Genomic DNA, 17,328 nt, shown 5'->3' with positions numbered 1-17,328 from the left:
CGGCAGCATCTTTGCTCCTTCTCTTCTCTGTAGCACCCGCATTTTTTTTTGCCGTGTTTCGCATCCCTTTCCAGAAACCGACGTGACTTGACACCAGCGGGCAGACGGACACTTCAGCCTCTGCCTGCCCGAGTGCTTCGTACCCAGAGCTGAACAGCAATTCCCGAGAGTGCCTGTGTTGCTTCCTGCTTTGTGCTTGATTAACCTTTATCACAGAGACGGTAACGAGACAGATGAGGGTCTGGGCTGTCTCTGGTGTGCAGACACGCGGCGGGTTTGACACGGGCTGTGCTCGGCTGCTCCGCGCCTTGGCTTGTGCATAACAATTCCTTTCGTGAGGCTGCATTTACCCTGGGAAGTGTATTTACACTTGCCTGCTTTCTCTGTCTCTTGTCGAGATAATTATTGTTTTTAGTATCTAATTACTCCTTTACTTTACATAAAGCCTAGTGATTTGAAAAGTCTCCTCATTTTGAAAGCTTTGAAATCACACAGCAGAGCACAGGATTATTCACAACAGGACAGTGGTTTAAAAAGAATTGCCTTTAATCTAATAATTTTTAATTGCATAAATTAATTTTCCTCTAACTGCTTTGAATTAATTAATATAGAAATGCCATTTTTAGACCCGGATTTGTAAAAACTCTGATTTCCCTGCACACGTGTTTTTGTAGCCTTAGTTTCAGTCTTTATGAGGTGAGTTCAGATGTTTGCGTAAGTAATTTTCTAATTAGAAAACCTGTGAGGATTGAGGGGCCAACAGGAGCCATGGGGAGGCAGCCGAGTGCATTAAGGTTAAACATCTCCTCTGGTGATGGAGACAAGATGTGCTCTGGGAGCCTCAGGGTCCAGTAAAGACTTTCTCTGGGATTCCCCTCTGATTACTCAGCCAATATTTTCAGTATATTGGGAAGAAACTTGGCTTTGTGGGAGAGGTGGATGCCAGGGTCCTACATCAGCAAACCCTTTGCCTGGAGCAAGGGTGAACAAACACTGGGGAGCATCCTGTGCTGGGGCTAGCTCATTAACCAGACACTGATGAACACAAAGCTCCATCATTCCCACAACCAGCGCAAAAGGGCCCATAGGGCAGCCCCAGGTTTGTGATGTGACCCAAACTCCCCCAAATACACAGCATCTATTCCCAGTTCCCAGGAGTGTCTGGGAGCCCCGATGCTCCCTGGGGTGATGAGGACCCTGGTTTCTGAGCCGGAGAAGCCCTGGAAAGGTCACACTTGCCCCAGGGATGCTGCAAGGCTGCTGGGATTGTGGCTGTGCCACTGCTTTGGGCTGAAAACCAGGGAAATGGAGTGTGTGTTCAGCCCACTGCTTCTCCTCAGCAGTGGGGGCGAGGGCTCCATCGGCAGAACAGCCACCCTCGGCTTTTACAGGCTTTGATTGCATCTCGGGGATCAATGGAAAATATTTTATTGTGCCTTTTGTCTCTATTTGAAATCAAGCTAGAAACTGATAAAATAAGAAGGCTATCTTCTCAGCTGACAGTTTTATTTCTGCAGCCAGAAGAAAAGTCATTCTGCGTTGGCTATAAATATTAGACGGGACACATTGGGGATTTATGTAAGATAAATTCCCACCCTCCCCCTTTCTCCATTCAGGATGGAGTGATGCCTGTACATATATATAGCACTGAAATAAGGCGGATTTTTCACAACGTAGCTTTTGATAAATGTAAAATTCATAGTGCATGTTTCCCATCCTTTAACGAGGAGCTTAATTTCAGAAGCTTTAAAGATGGAGCTGCAAATAACAAGTGTTTGCAGTCGGGACTGTGGTGGGTCCTTCTTCTCTCCCTTATCGTGCACTTTGCCAGAGCCTGTGTCCAAAACTCCAGCAGCGTTGGGGCTTGGCCACTGGAATTAAACCTGTGCAGGACAGCCCAGGTCCACAGTCTCAGCTTCAGACCGTGGCTATGGGCTTAGATGCGGCTTTTGTAAACCCCGAGACAATTTCCAGCCTGAAAGTATTTATTTCATCTGTGGGAAAGCTCGCAAAGGGCAGGACATGCTGTTTGGTTTGCTGGCCAGGGCAAGTTCTTATGGACCTGAACAGAAAGTCTGCAAAGTTCACAAAACTGGGCAAAAAATACTATGGATAGATGCAACTTTTAAAATTTTCCATCCACATATTCTTGCCTTATTACATTATGGTGAGAATTATTGCTCGCCAATATGCATATTAAAATGTGTTTGTGCTTTCTATTTCAATAACCTGAAGCATTTCATAAGGATTAGTTTTTAAATCTTTATGGTGGCGTTGCTCGTTTGATTTTTTTCTTTTTTTAAGACAGCACATTTCTTCATAGCAAAAAAGGTTGGTGCTGTTTTGCAAGAACTGCCTTGCCTGTCTCTACCAAGATCTCGTGAAGCTAATAGGCAGTGACAGCTATATTTTCAAAGAACTGTAAGGCTTTCACTGTGTGTTGGGAGTTGATAGAATCTGCAAGTGAGCGGCTTATTAGCAGGTAAACCCTGCTCTGCTCTGTGTTCCTGCACTGATAACCCTGAGCACCGCAGACTTTCCCAGTAATCTTGCTCATGATTTGTTTTATCTCAGCACTGAGGGGGAGACTGGTGACAACGTGGCCTCAAAAGCCCCTGGCTCTTTGTTTCCTGACTTCCAGGCTTCGTGGAACTGGCAGCTTCCAGTTTGGGGAATTTATTTTCTATTTTGATGTTAATATGATGGCTTTTGGGAAGTCATTTGGTTGATACTGACTTGTCAAACATCTAAAACATACTTTTACAAGACTCTAAAGCTGCGCTTGATTGCGTGGTCTGGAGTTAGAAACGGTGCTGAGCTCATGGTCACGGCCAGGAGATGCATTTGGGAGCAGGAGCTTGACAAATCCAGACTAGAAGTGTGCAGTAGGTTTAGACATGGCCTTACAAAATGGAGAGGCACAGTGGTGTGGAAGGATGGGCTCGGAGACTGGAGGGGCAGGCGGGCAGTGTGGCTGCAGTTCCAGTTAAATCGACTCCAGCATTACCCATTGAACTTCGTTTAGAGTCTCGGGGATAGTAAGTGTGATTGACTTGGAGCTGTAAGAACATATAAGATCTGAAAGAAGAGCGTGCCGTTGGAGACTGACAGATGTTCATGTTGTCTTTCCTCAACCCTGTGTGGCAGAAGGAACTGGGAAATGTTGAAGTTGACATGCAATTGTCTTTAATATTTTATTATATTTAGTTTGCCATTTATTAAAAATGTAAATCTGTTTCCTTAACAAATGGAAGTTAAATGCCAGGAAAAACTGTCCCGGCACTTGGAGCACTGTTCTCCGTGGGGGGATGGAAGGAGAGAATGGAGGGAGCAAGAGGTGCTGGGTGCTGCGCCCTGGAGAGTCGGGGGGGCATCGCTGTGTGGGGCTCTGGTGGGGGGTCACCGGTGTTAGAGAAAAGTCATTCCAGGCAGCTCACAGGGACGTGACACGTGCGTGATAGACAGTAATTGAGCACAATTTGTAGCTGTTGCAGTGACCCAGTATCCACCTGTTATTAGTTATTGCTATTATTAGTGTATTAAATCATGACTTGCAGCACGGGAAGTTACAAGACCCTTGTTTTGATTGCGAAGAAAATTAAATTAGGTGTTTGGCATGTCTCCCCAGTCCCAGTCTCCTTGCTGCAGCTGTCAGCGCATCCAGCACGATCCTGCCCATGGCACCCGGAGCGGTGGGTGCTGCCCAAGCCCCAGTGCGGCTCTGGCACTCTCGGGTGCTCCCCAGGCCCCGTGTTTCCCGGCCCTGTGGTGCTGTGCCAGCCAGGGCAGTGGTTGCCAAGACTTCAGAGCTTTTGATTCCTTCTCTCGTCTGGCTTTGCTGGCTGCGGAGAGCTGGCCAGTGCTCTCGGCATCCTGCCCCACCTGAAGCAGGGATTGTCACAAAGGGGGGTGCTGAGCTGGGGAAGCCGCAGGGGTGTTCAGAAGCAGCTGCCGTGTGCTGGTTTAGCCTGAGAGAACGTCCAGCGCTGTGGGTAGGCAGGGATCCACGGCAAGGAATGCACTCCCATCTCATCCCTCTGCAATTCCTCACCATGGTGCAGCCAAAAGGTTTTGCATTCTCCGGCTGTGCCGTGAGATAACATTGCCATGTGACTGACAAACCTCATGTGTATTTTGCACCTTTTTCTTTTCTGCCATGGCTGCAGCCGCAGCCCCCGCTGCTTTGTCCACCCACCATGTACGTTCTTTTCTTCCCCTCTCATAGTGTGGACGCAATGCTGAAAACTTCGACCGGTTTTTCACTCGCCATCCACCCGTCTTAACACCTCCCGACCAGGAAGTCATCAGGAACATTGACCAGTCAGAATTTGAAGGATTTTCCTTTCTTAACTCTGAGTTTTTTAAACGTGAAGCCAAGAGCTAAGTCGCTGTGTCGATCTCATTCCTGCATCTCTATCATCCAGTCCCAGCTGCTGTTGTGGTGACATTTTCCATTGCAAACCTTGCATTCATGGTTTTTCTTTAGTACTGCTACTAGAGTGACCACATTTCAAAGCCAGAAGTGTCTTCACATGCCTCAGGGTGTACCTGAATGGTTGGGGGTGTGCAATGAGCGCTGCAAATGTGCTTTTATGACATTTTGCTTGTAAAAAATGAAAACTTCATTGGCTAACAAAGGTGAAGTGGAGAGGCCATGACAATTAGGAGAAATCTCTTCAGCATGTGCTTTTATTCTCTTCCCTTTTTGTAGTCTTTTAATATAATAATGAAATTTTAATATTTAGCCTTCTCAGCCTCAGTGGTAAGTGTTTTTAACCAAACCCGTACCCGGCGTGCAGTGCTGCCGGCTAAGCCACTCGGCTCCTCCCAAACGGAGCAGCGGCTCCAGGGAACTGAGATGCCGGTTCTGGCCCCTTTTGTAGCCCCGTCCCGCTGGCGGGAGCCCCCACAGCCCCCGGGACGCCCATGGCCTTGGGCAGGAATGGGTCTTTGTGCTGGGTCTGCAGTGAGAAACTGCAGGGAGCCAGGGCTGCTCTTTGCAGAGATTTCTCCTCATTGTGCAGTTTTTCAGTAGCACTTTTTAAATCAAAAGAAGCATAAACGGGAAATTTGAAGGGGCTGATGCAGATGCTTTTGAATCCATGGTCACCCTAGTAAACCCCAGAACATCAGTTCTCATAGCAAAACTTTTTCTTTTTTTCAAATGCCAAAGCAATTGATTGAGTTTGTTACCTGTGCTTTAAATGTGTCAAAAAATGGTATTAACACAGACAGGATGCTATTTAACTGTGAACAGTATTGTGAATTCTGATATGAAGCTTGTGAAGAAATGTGTTTCAACTAATAGTCCTACTTTTAAAAAATGCCACTAGATATTTAAATGGCCTAAGTTCTGTTTCTGGTATCAAAGAGTAAGTTTCAGGAAGGATTAATTTCTTTTGAAACAATATCATGCAGCTTCCTTTTATACTATTCTGCAGATGTTCGTGGGCTGTCACTGTATCAATCTGCTTTAAGTTGTAATGTGCCATTTTTATTTTCCCCAATACTGATTATAAAATAAAAAAGTGAGAAATAACGTCAAATAACCCACATGTGTTTGGCAGTAATGAGTTTCTGCAGTTCTGGGCTGAGAGATGCCACTGGAAGGTGCCCCGGCCGCTTGGGGATGCCGGCTTGGGGACACAGCGGGTCCCCAGGAGTGCAGCGCAGGCAGCAATGCAGCCTCCTGCACCACCAGCAGAGCCGTGGCCAATTTGTCCTCTGCAGCGTTTGTCCCCAAACCGAGGTACAACACACTGGAAGCACCTTGATGCACTGGAAGCATCTTCCAAGTGGAGAGAAGTTACCTGCGTGTCCTCTGCACCAGCTCGTGCTGCGCAGCTCGTGTCCCTGCTTGCTCCTGCCACTCAGTCATGGGCAGGGAAGGCTTCTCCGCGATGTTCCTCGGAGGAAGGACGCTGGGGATGCCTCTGCTGCGGCGAGCCGAGCACTGCTGCTTGGGGATCTCTGGAACTGCCTTGAACAGAGAGGACTGCGGGATGCGCCTCGGCGCGCTGGCTCTGCAGGGGAAGCTCTTGGGAGGCAGCGCCGTGTGTCGGTGACTCATTGCGCTGCCCGGGCGCTCTCCGTGGAGCTGTTGTTAAAAGCACTTGGCAGTTTCAGCTAAAGAGGGATTACAGGTTCCTGTCAGCTGCCCTGCTCCTGAGCGCATAGAGAATTTCCCTTCTGTCTTTGGAAATCCAGTTTGCTGAATGGCTGCGGTTCTGAACGCTACAGGATCCTGCTGGAAGGCACCGCACGGCAGTACCAGCAGCGGCTGCTCCCAGCATCCCCGCCCGGGCAGCTCTGGACTCGCCGTGGGAAGGGGCTCGGAGGTGGCGGCACTCGGGGGGTTCCCTCCGCTGAGTCCAGCACAAATGCCCCATGGACACACTGCCCAGGACACGCAGGAGCCCAGGGTGCCTTTGCCGCACTGTCCCTCCCATGCTCCTTGTCAATTAGCTTTTTGTTGGAGGCATTTTCAACCTTGAATTTCCCCCACCTTCCCCTCTCTCTGTTTACCAGATTCATGTAGCTGTTCCCTGCCTGCTCCCAGGCTATTCATCATCTTTGACAGAGGCCAAATTGCCACCAATTTCAAACAAAATTCAAGGTAAGAAATCAGCAAACCCCACTTTGCTGTGCCCAGGGCTGGGCCCTCCTGCTGCTGCGTCCTGGGGGGTGAAGCTGCTGGAGGTTGTGGTGCAGGGCGGGTGGGCTGCCCAGAGCCGCCTCCCAGGCACATCCCAGCCTTTGCCAGAGCTTTCTGCTGCTGAGAGGCAGCAGGAGGTTTTGTTCACCCGAGGGCTCCCAGGCTGAGCGGTCACTCTCTCTGGTGCCATCAGCAGAAACTGCTCTAAAGGGCTGGGGACCATCGGGGCAACTTGCACCAGTGGCACATGTGGACCTTTCCTTCCTCTTTGCAGCATCCCACAGCATTCCTGCTAAGGAGCAGCTCCTGGCTGGGTAGGATGGTTGTTGTCTTGGCACGTATTGGTTTGGGTGGTGCCACCATCAGCTCCCTTCTTCTGCACATGCTGGGGCTGCACAAGAGAGCCCCCGTGCAACCACCTCAAAACAGCTTCTTCACAGCGAAGGGCAGTGCATCTGCTCCATGCCAGCCCCTCTCTCCTGGGGGGACGCTGCCTTCCATCCCGATGGGCTTGCACTTGCATTTCAACTGCTTCACCCTTTGCCTGGCGGAACCCTGCAGCTGAAGTTTGCTCCTTCACCTTGTCTGCCCTTCCCACTTCTCTGTGCCCCTAAATCAACCTCTTCTTCCTTCACTGTGCTGGGGACAGGAGCCCTGCAGGGACTCGGCCACCTCCTGAGTGTCCCTTGTCTGAAAGCAGAGCCCCAGGTCCTGCTTGGGACAGGCTGGGACCTGCAGGTTGGGGCTCTGGTGCCCTGAGTTCTGTGCCCAAAGCCAGCTTGATGGCACAGACACATCCTGACTCTTCTCCTGGCCTTTCTCTCTTCGTTCCTTGAACTCCGTTCTCCTTCCTACCTCGTCTCCTCTTGGGCACCCTTGGCTCTCTGTCCCCTCTGCTCTTCCCTGAAGGCTGAAGCCGTCCCAAGGAGAAGGCTCCTGCGGCGAGGGGGTCTCAGAGTGGCCACAGGGTCCTGCTGCGGGTGTGATGTGCTGCTGGCCCGGCAGGATGAGGACGGGGAGGACCTTGGCCATACACTGGCTGTGCACCTGCTCGAGGTGTGAAAGTGCCAATGGCTCTGCCACAGTGTCTGAGGATGGTGACAGCCGGCGGGACCAGGCGCTGCGGTGAGGACACAACAAATCTCCCACTGGGTGCTTCATCAGGGCACAGACCAGGTCTGCATGGTCCCTCCTGTGACACGTGTCTGAGCAGTGATGGAGCGGCAGGGGTGGGCATGGTGGCACCCCTGCAGTCACCCCTCGGGGGCTACAGGCACAAGCTGACAAAACAAACCAGAGCAGGAATCTCCCATCGTAGCAGAGCACAGGCACAATCCCAGCATTGCAGGGGGCTCGGTTCAAAGGCAGAGTCTGAAAAATAAGACGGTTTTGTGGGTTTCTACAAAGTACCAGAACTGTGACAGGGTCCCACCAGTGTCACAGCAGGTGGAGGTCACCTCCAGCACGGGGTCAGGGCAGGTCAGTGGCTGTGCCTGCAGTAACACCAGGAAACTCGGTGGAGAGCGCAGTGCTTTGGGTCAGGCTTGTCCAGCCCTGGGCGGTGCTGCAGGTCTCCCAGCCGTCCCCCCTGAGCACCCCAGCCCCATGCCAGAATATAACTTAATTGGGCAATCTCTGATACACACGCATTTATAAAAGCAGCCCGAGTGTTACCGCCTGATGGGCTCTACAATGCCAATAGCCAGTTACCAGTGCTCATCGAGACAATAAGTATATTTTCTTTTTTTTTCTTTTTTTTGGAGGGTTGGATGTAGCTGAAAAGTTATTCTTCTTATGAAATTAAAATAACACGTTGTGTATGTGGCATTTTCATTCTTCGAGGTTTTGAACTACTATATATTTTCTATATACCACCCTGGAGCAAATCACACCCTCAGATCAATAAACCACTGCATCGGTCAATATCACATTATAGCATGATTTTAACAAATCAAGCTTAAAGCAAAAAGAGCTTTTAGAGCTGATTATTTTGTGCAAATTTTGAAATCATATTGAATGTTTACTTAAGTTTTGAGGCATGTTGTTTCCTCCAGGTTCCTTGCTGCTGCCTGTTGTGGATCTCTGTTTGCAGTGCCGGTTCTGTGTGTCGAGGAGCTGCTCTGTCTCTCCTGCAGCAGCCAGGACAGGAGGGATGCTCAGCCCGGGAGCCCTGCAGTTGTCCCCAACTATCCGTGTTCTCATCACGTCCCTTTACCATCTGGTTGTGTGTTCCAAGCATGTTAAACTGGCATTTCTCTGTTTCTGCCCACAGCATGGGGTTGCTTCTGTTGCACAGGGGTTGCCGCTGCCTGTCTGGGTGCGTGTTCCTCATTGGCAGCAGCTTTAGAGACTGGTGCGGAGATACTGAGTGCTGGGCATGGAGCCTGGGGACAGCACAGCTCCCTGGGGACAGCACAGCTCTCCTGGCCACACACCTTTGGGTGCTGCCACCACTCACTCACTCACTCGCACTCTCCCCTTGACCGTGTTTAACTCTTGTGCTTTCTGTTTAACAGAAAGACAAACGAGACACTTCCAACTTCGACAAAGAGTTCACCCGGCAGCCGGTGGAGCTCACGCCCACGGACAAACTCTTCATCATGAACTTGGACCAGAATGAGTTTGCTGGATTCTCCTACACTAACCCCGAGTTTGTCATTAACGTGTAGTGGCAGCGCGGGCCGCCCGTCCTCTCAGCCCTTCTCCAGCTCGCCGTGTACATACACACCAGTCTTCCGGGGCCCGCCATGCAGACACACACCCTCACGCAATCCGCGCCGACCGCTCGTTTTAGGAGGCCTTTCCATGTCTGTGTCACTCGCTAGCTTGGTTTCCCTAGCTGGAGATGTCTGGGGTTCGAGTTAACAGTAATACTTCTAGGAACTATAGTTGGTGGTGACTAATAGAGTTTTTAAACAAATATACCAAATTGCTACAGTCTTTGTAATTTTTGAAATGAGATGCTGAGATTCCAGTGACCCTAGCTACTCACAAACCGTTTCTGTTGAATGCTACGCATGGTTGATATTTTAAACCGTTGTGCTGAAGCTTGCGATGACTGTGAGCTTGTCTTAGAGGAGCCTTTTGTTCAAGACATGGGTACATTTGATCAGTGTGGAGAAGTCTGCTTATAGACATATATTTTTAATGCATTGTACATATGGTCAGCCCGGCTCGCTGAGCCGCCTCCTCCCGCCAGCCCGTGCCCCCCGCTCGTCCTCTCCCACACTCAGCATTACGACTCCAAACTAATTCCATGCCAGTTCTTGTAAATCAGAGCAAATCTTTTTCTAAGCGAAAGATGGGATTTGATGTTTTTTTTAACATCTGGAACAGTTTGCAGTTTTGGTACACTCTGTCAGCGCTCTCATAAATCTTTCTCCTGTTTTTTCACAGACACTGTCAAAATTTAACAGCTCTGTAAAGGATATTAATATTCTACCAAAACAAAACACATAGATATTCTCAGTTTACAATTTACCAACTGAAAATATGCCCGCTGCAAAAGGGCTGTACTGAGGGCTATTTATAATGGTAACTTTTCTACTTTACACCCTCTGCTATTATCTTAAAGGCTCAAAACCCATGAATTTTACAGGCAGCTTGATCTACCTGATTTCAGCCAAAATTCCTGGGGGGTTTATTCAGCAATCCAGGACCTTCTGCATCATTTCAAAAACTCTGAATCGGAAGAGACAATTCCAGCAGCTGTTTGTAAGGCTGAGCAGCAGCAGTGCCGTGCGGGAGGGCAGGGCAGGCAATGGGATGAGCCCTGAGCATGAGCATCCCCTGAGTCGCTGGCTGTTACCCCTCTCTTATCACACACCAGTTTAGTTGGTTTGCAAAAAAGCCCATAACATTAGTACATTTTCTGAAACGCTACCAGTTCTAATGTAAATACACATTCCGCCATGCCTATGGGGGAAATGGGGGTGGAATTTTATGAATCATGAGGAATCCTATAAAGGAAATTCTGGTTTGTAGACCTTTTATAGATATCAAACTCTACCTTTTGAAATTGTTTTATTCTTTTAATGATCCAGTGAGGAAAAAAGGCTGCTAAAAGCTGCAGCTGATGTCCCCTCCCCGTTCCCAACCGCAGGCAGTGCCCTGTGCACAGGGCTGTGAGCTGAGCCTGTGCTCTGGGGTGACGCCCTCGGGTGGACAAAACAAAACCAAACCCCAGAAAACTGCAAATTGTGCCAGATTGCCAAGAGGGTTTATGAGATGCTCTGCATCAGCTGGAGCCTGGAGCGTGGGCTGGTGTCCGAGGGCTCTCATGACCCCAGCACGCGGTGGGAAGACGTCTCGCCGTCCTCTGCAGCCGCAGCTGGTGCTCAGAGCATGCGCGTTCCGTGTCTCCCCAACCTGCTGCTGCAGAATTAGCGTTAATTCAGCAGTGAATGTTTGTAATTTTCATATCTCGGCTCTGAAGCCGCTCCCCAGGGCTGTCCCGGGCACTGTTGGGAGGTCACCCATGCCGAGGGGCCCCCAGGGCTGTGGAGACATGCAGGGGCTGCTGGGGGGAGTCACGTCTTTTCCATTTGGGACTTGTGTGTGTGTTGGGTGACACTTGTGCATGGAGCAGGTGGTGCTGAGCCATGGGGAGCCAGGCCAGCCCGTGGCTGGTGGCACCAGGCAGCTCCGGTGGCATCCGTGAGGTGGGCAGGGTGCAGATCCGTGCTCCAAGGAGAGCTTAGCAAAGTCTGGGTCCTGCTTGCAGAACTTAAACCTTGAGCGTTTCTGACGTTGTCCATTCTGCTACTTGCAAAACTCTTATTTCAAGGTTTATTTCCAGTTGACCTGTTTCTTCCGTGGGGAAATGTAAAACGGGACATGCCTGGCCCTGCACAGATGTTGTGATTTGAATGAACTCTTCCAAGGAAGGGCAGGGTGACAGTGGTTGACTCACGGTTTGCTGTAATTTGATGACTTAATCTTCGCACTAGGGTGGGGAAGTGCAGTGCTTCAGGAGGATGCTGAGAGGTTCCAGGAGAGCCCCATTAGTCAGTCCCGGGTGCTCTGATGTGTGGATAAAGCCCAGTAAAATGATCCAAGGGTGTTCCCAGCACGCAGTGCACCCACTGCTGTGCCCAGGGGACAGTGTGAGGAGCAGCTGTTGAGACAGGAGAAAGGTACCTGGGGGACAGGAGGCAGCTCAGCCTGCAGCTACAGAGGAGAGAAGCATCCCTTGGGGTGTGTGGGGTGCTCGCTGGGGCCTGGGGGGTTTAGCTGCCCCACGCTGGTGTCCACAATGAGTAGCCTGGCTGTGGGGGGCAGTGCTGAGGTCAGGATGGGACCCCAAGCCCTGCACCTGCCCAGGTGAGGCAGGAGGAGGGACTGAGGAGAAGGCAGGACATGCAGTCACCCACCCACCAAGGATGGCAAATCCCGACTCTCTCCCAGGCTGGATTACACCTGAGTGCTGCAGGTAAGTGGGATTCAGGCTCCTCAGGTGGTGTTGCCATGTGCAGGATGGATCAGACACGTCTCCAGGGGCTGTGGTGGCCCCTTTGCTGCTGGAGATCTTGGATGGAACCGGAACAGGAGAGGAGAGCAGGGGCTGAGCAGGGACCTGTGGGACAGCAGGCCAGAGCTGGGCTGGCTGTTTAGGCTCAGCCTGGGGAGTTGCCTGGTCCTGTGATCTGCAGGGCTATGCTGTGAGCTAGGGGTGGTGGGCAGGTGGGAAACACTGGGAACCCCCATCTGCTCCCGCTCTGCTGTCCTGCAGCTGCAGGTGACTCTTTGGGATGCAGCCATCACACAGTGTCTGTGCCAGGACTGTCACTGCTGCTGCACAGCACAAACCACTGTCCCCAGCCACCACAGGCCAGGGGACAGCCCCATGGCAAGGGGGACTTGCTGCTGCAGCGCTCATGTCCCTCAGCTGGACATCTGAGCAGCCTTCTCTTGACAAGAGAGCCATCACCAAAGGAGTTATTCATCCTTTTAATGAATAAACGCAAGTCTGCACAGTGGCCAACCCACATAGGTAGTCTGAAAGATGGGAAAACAAGCAAGGGCTCTGGGCAGCAGCTGGGCTCTGATGGTTGTTCACCCCAGGAGTTCTAATACAAATGAAGAACTGTGGTGGATTCTAGTGCAGAGTGCAAGGATGCAGCTGTTCAGGTGGGGCTTACAGCTGGAGGGTGGAACTAACTCATACTAACAAGTGCTGCAGCTTCTCTGCCTTTGCAGACGCAGGTGAGCCACTGAGCCTGCAACAGCACAAGAAGCAACAGGCATCTTGCTCCATGCATGGAAGTGTCATCCAAGCTGTTTATTTCTGATCACCTTCAAAGTTGCATTAAAACAAGAAAAAAAAAAAAAAAAGTTTATTGTTGAACAGTTTGTGTTTGTGAATTTGATTTCACCTGCAAGTATTTGATGACTTTTCTACATCCTAGACTACCTGCTGTGTGTTGTCAAAGGATTCTCATAAAGACCTCCTTTTAGATGGGCATATACTCTTTATTCTATTTGCTGCATGTATGAAAAAATAAAATCTATAATTTTAAAGAAAACCCAAGAGCTTGACTTCCTTTGCTGCGGGACCCCGGTGGTGTAGGGGGAGAGCTGGGGGTGGCTGCTGGTCACCGAGGGGCCCTGCCAAGCCCTGCTGCAGCAGCAAACACTGACATGTCACCGCTTTTCTGAGAGAGAAGCACATCTGCACAGCTGGAGAACAGCAGCAAACGAGCCTGCCTGAGCACGGGCCGGGACTGGAGACCTGCGGCTGCGCCTGAAGAGACCTCATAGACCAAGGGGGAGGGAAGGTGTTGGCTGTTTGCATCTTCAGTTAATTGCTAATTAAGGTGAATTAATTATTAATAACACTATTGCAGCTGTTCTTCCCACCATCCCTTGAGCACTGGTTCTCCGTTCCTCCGAGCTCACAGAGGGCTGCAGGGGGTGAGCTGGGCACTGAGGAGGTGGGTGCCGGGGTGTTGGGTGCTGAGCAGATGCTCTGCAGGTGCTTTGCATGTCCTCATGCCGCCACGGCAGTGAGGGCAGGGGAGCAGCAGTCCCGGAGGGACAGGACTGTGTGAAATCCCCAGCGTCTGCCCGTGCTCCTGAGGCTCTCCTTGCTGAGCACACCGTTACGCAGCTTTCTGCTCACTTGCATGGAGAGCTGCACGGAGCAAACCTGCTTTTGTCCATTGAGGAAATCTGCTTTTTTTAGGAAGTGTCCTTGTGAAAGCCAGTGAGCATGTTAGGAAGGGTATTTCCTCCTCCCTTTGAGGACTACAGCTTTCAGCAAGAAGATATTCCCATCTTCCCAGCTGGCATGGCTGTGGGTGACCAGAGACCGCGCCACTTTGTATGGGGGTGGGAGAGGTGCAGGGCTCAGCAGCCCCAGCACTGACTGTGTGTCCCCAGCATCTCCTGGCTGGACCGCCCCGGTGCGTCCCCCGCTGTCCCCTGGGCTGTGGACGGGCTGCTCTGCACACTGTGCTGGGAAGGGCTCTGGTAGCCCTGGCACAGGGTTCGGGGTGGATGGTCGTGCCCTCCCCAGCTTCACTGACGCTCCCGTTCCTAGCGTGTTGGAAACACTTCTGAATGCCAGTTATCCTGGCTTGTGTAAGTGAAACATTTGGTTTTGTGACACTTTCCTTAATTATGGGAGCTAATGACAAAACCATTGTGACAAATGACTCAGCTTTTGATGGTGAAGTTAATTAATTCTGAAGTTAGAGTCTTCATCAGAGTATCTGGAAAAACCCAATTAAGAAGTCTGTTTACCCAGAGTAACACGGGCAGCAAAACCCCAAGTCCCTACAACACACCAGGTAAAATCCTCCTCAGTGCTGCAAGGGGAGGATTCGCTCAAAGTGAGGAGAATAAAGGCCAGACATCAGCACCGCGTTTGCTGTGAGAGCTGTCCCTCCATCCATCAAAGGCTTCAGGAGGAACACAGCCTCATTAATGTTGGAATGAGTGACCAGAAGCAGCTTTGCGTTCAGCTCTGACCTTCAAGAGCCGTCTCCCTGAAGCCATCTTTCATCTCTTTCATTTGCATTACAATCCTGTTTGCCTCATTATTTGTTATCCACTTCTTCTTCAAAGAATTTAAATCAAATCAATTAAATCGTGGTGGATCAGAGCAGCAGCAAACCTTTTATGGTGGTTCAGCATGGTCCTGCTGGACTCAGACTACAAAATACCTTTTAATCTCCTGCTATTTGTTCTTTTATTACTTCTGTGGTCCCAGTGCCTCACAGGATCCAAGTGATAATCTCCCTCCTTCTTCACCCAGCCCATGCAGACACACTCCAGTAGAGGCTGGGGTTTGTGTGGCATTGCTGCCTGGTGGCACGTGTGGGACACCCTGCCCAAGCTCACACACATCACATAGGGACCCACCAGCCCCACCGCTGGAGTCCTGTTAGAGCTAGGAGATTGCAACCAGCGTTTCTGAAGCATGTGCAGATATAAATAATCCCCTTGTAGGAGTGGGGAGGGATGAACGTATGTGCCAAAGCTCTGGCGTCCTTATCCCCCGGCAGCCCCCAGGAGCAGGGAAATGAAGACCAGGCGAGGCTGGAGCTCAGCATTGCGCTGCATTGCTAATGGCCCAAACTCGCCTTGTAGCGGAGTCTCTCTTCCTTCAAGGAAAAAACCTAATCCAGCTAGGGATTATTTCTGACTACTTGCTTTCTGTCACTTTGCCAATTTAAATGCAGCAGAGCTTTCATCGCTGGATTTGGAAGGACAAAGCCTAACAGATCTTGGTTTAGGACATTTTTGCCTGCAAGGACAGCTTTTTTCTTGCACAAGTTGTGAAATCTTTGCAATATGGGCTGGATTTTGTTGTTTGTTTCTACTTTGCCCAACTCAGAAGGGTCCAGGTTGGTGAGCGGGTGGGTGGTGACAGATAAGGCCATGAACAGCATGGGGTGACAGGGTAGGAGCTGGTGCTGGCTGCACAGGCTGCTGGGCTGTGACCAGTGGAGCACGCTGGCTCCAGGCTCTGAGCCACAAGGTGGGGTGGCAAGGTCCCCAGATTTGTGATGGCTTCAAATCCTAGTGACCCTCTGTGTGTCCTCTGGCGTGGCTGCTCAAGCCAAAGCTCTGGGCTCACTCCTGGGCCTGGCTACTCCATGCCACAAGCAGTAAGAGGGGTACAGGGCTTGCTGAGGGATGTTCCCACCACCAACCCCTACAAGGGCCAACATGATCCAGTACGGACTCTGATTCTGTGCTTGCTTTGTTAAAAGCCTAGGAAACGGTACATGTGCACTCTGCACACACCTACACACACTATGTTAAAATAACACAATTAAGGCTGCAAAATCCCCCACTCTGAATGCAATTTGCAGCCCCTTCGCTGTAGGTGTGAGATATCTTTGCTGCCTCCTCCCCGGGACGCCTGCCTCTGCGCAGGGTGGGGGCTGGGCAGGGTATCAGCCCCACGCGTGCAGGAGCGGGGTGACAGGTGGTGGGAGCGCTGGAGGTGGCAGGACAGGGGACCAAAATGCCACGGCTGAGCCAGCTGTCCTGGCACAGCACCCAGGTCTCCCCCCACCTCATGGTACCCATCAGATCACTCAGGAAAAACACCTGGGTGCACCCATGCATGGGACTCACCTTTGTGTCCAGTCTGTGACACCAAGGTGTGACCTGTGACCATCGTGTGCCACCGCGGGGGACCAAAGCAAGGTGACCCACAGCTGGGCAGCCAGCACAGCAGGTGCCCTGCGAGGGGCAGGGTGCTGCAGGACAAACATTGCAATGAGCATGCCCTGCCTAATGAGTACACACAGAGAAGGTGATTTAAGCTTGAGGAGGATACTTAATTTCTACACTTCCTAATTTCTCAGTACCTGTTTTTTTGTAACCTTCATAATTTTCTGGTTGCATTTTGGGAGTAAATAACTAGTATTTACATGTGAGTGCATGCAAATGAGAGCTGTGAAAGTACACACTATCAAGTAAATCATATGCTTTCCCGTCTCACCCGTAGCCCTTAAAAGACTATTAATTTAAGAGGTGAGTATATTATGGGGCTTATTTGAAAGGTCGCATGAGTCATAAGCTCATCCAACTGTCTGCAAAGATGTTTGAGAGAGATGAGGAGCCAGCAAAGAGGCGCAGAGGGAGAGTGTGAGGGTTTTAACTGGTGGCAAACAATTAAGGAGCGTGATGTGGAAAACACCCCGAGGTACAGCGTCTGTTCGCACCTGCGTGTGCTTCGGTCGGTCACGGCGCTCGGGCAGGTGATCAGAACTGCCCTTTTCGGGGCAGGCAGTGCCGGGGGCTGGGCACGGGTGGGCTCCGAGTCGGGGGGCGGAAGGTGCTGTGCCCCCACCCCAGGGGCTGCGGGTGCCCGGGGCGGTGTCGGTGCTGGGAGCGCAGTGTCGGGGCAACAGCTCCGGCACCGGGGCACCGGGTCAGACCGCGCTCCAGGGCTCCCGGTCGAGGCCGGGAGGAGCCGGGGAGCCGAGCTGCTCCGTACCGGGGAGCTGGGGGCGGGTGTCTGCCCGGCACCACCGAGGTGATGCCGGCACCCGGGGGTCGGCTCGCCCGCCCGGTCCCCGTCCTCACCCGATTCCCCCCGGGTCATTCCGCGCCCGGTCCCGGCATCCCGGGGTGGGCTCTCCTTCGCGGTCCCCATCCCCGGGCGGTGTCCCCGCCGCCGGCCGGCCGGGGGGCGGTTTCCCGGCGGCGCGGCC

At 51.5% G+C, this 17,328-nt stretch overlaps 1 protein-coding gene across 2 annotated transcripts in view; it reads left to right on the top strand.

The window, feature by feature from the left end:
- Positions 1-13,179, top strand: part of PRKCB (protein kinase C beta) — a 107,999-nt gene extending 94,820 nt beyond the window's left edge. Inside the window, exon 17 of one of the 2 annotated variants that reach the window (XM_021291838.2) lies at positions 9,172-13,179. In XM_021291838.2, coding sequence (XP_021147513.2) covers positions 9,172-9,324 — 153 coding nt within the window. In that variant the 3' untranslated portion in view covers positions 9,325-13,179. Of the gene's footprint in view, positions 1-4,225; positions 5,550-9,171 lie in introns of those variants that run through there. The other variant, XM_065031196.1, reaches the window with a different exon arrangement.
- Positions 13,180-17,328: the final 4,149 nt, after the last annotated feature.

Source organism: Columba livia, chromosome 15, assembly GCF_036013475.1.
Source record: "Columba livia isolate bColLiv1 breed racing homer chromosome 15, bColLiv1.pat.W.v2, whole genome shotgun sequence".
Classification (NCBI taxonomy): Eukaryota; Metazoa; Chordata; class Aves; order Columbiformes; family Columbidae; genus Columba; species Columba livia.
The sequence above is the reverse complement of the archived record's forward strand: the minus strand, read 5'-3'. Positions and strand labels throughout refer to the sequence as shown.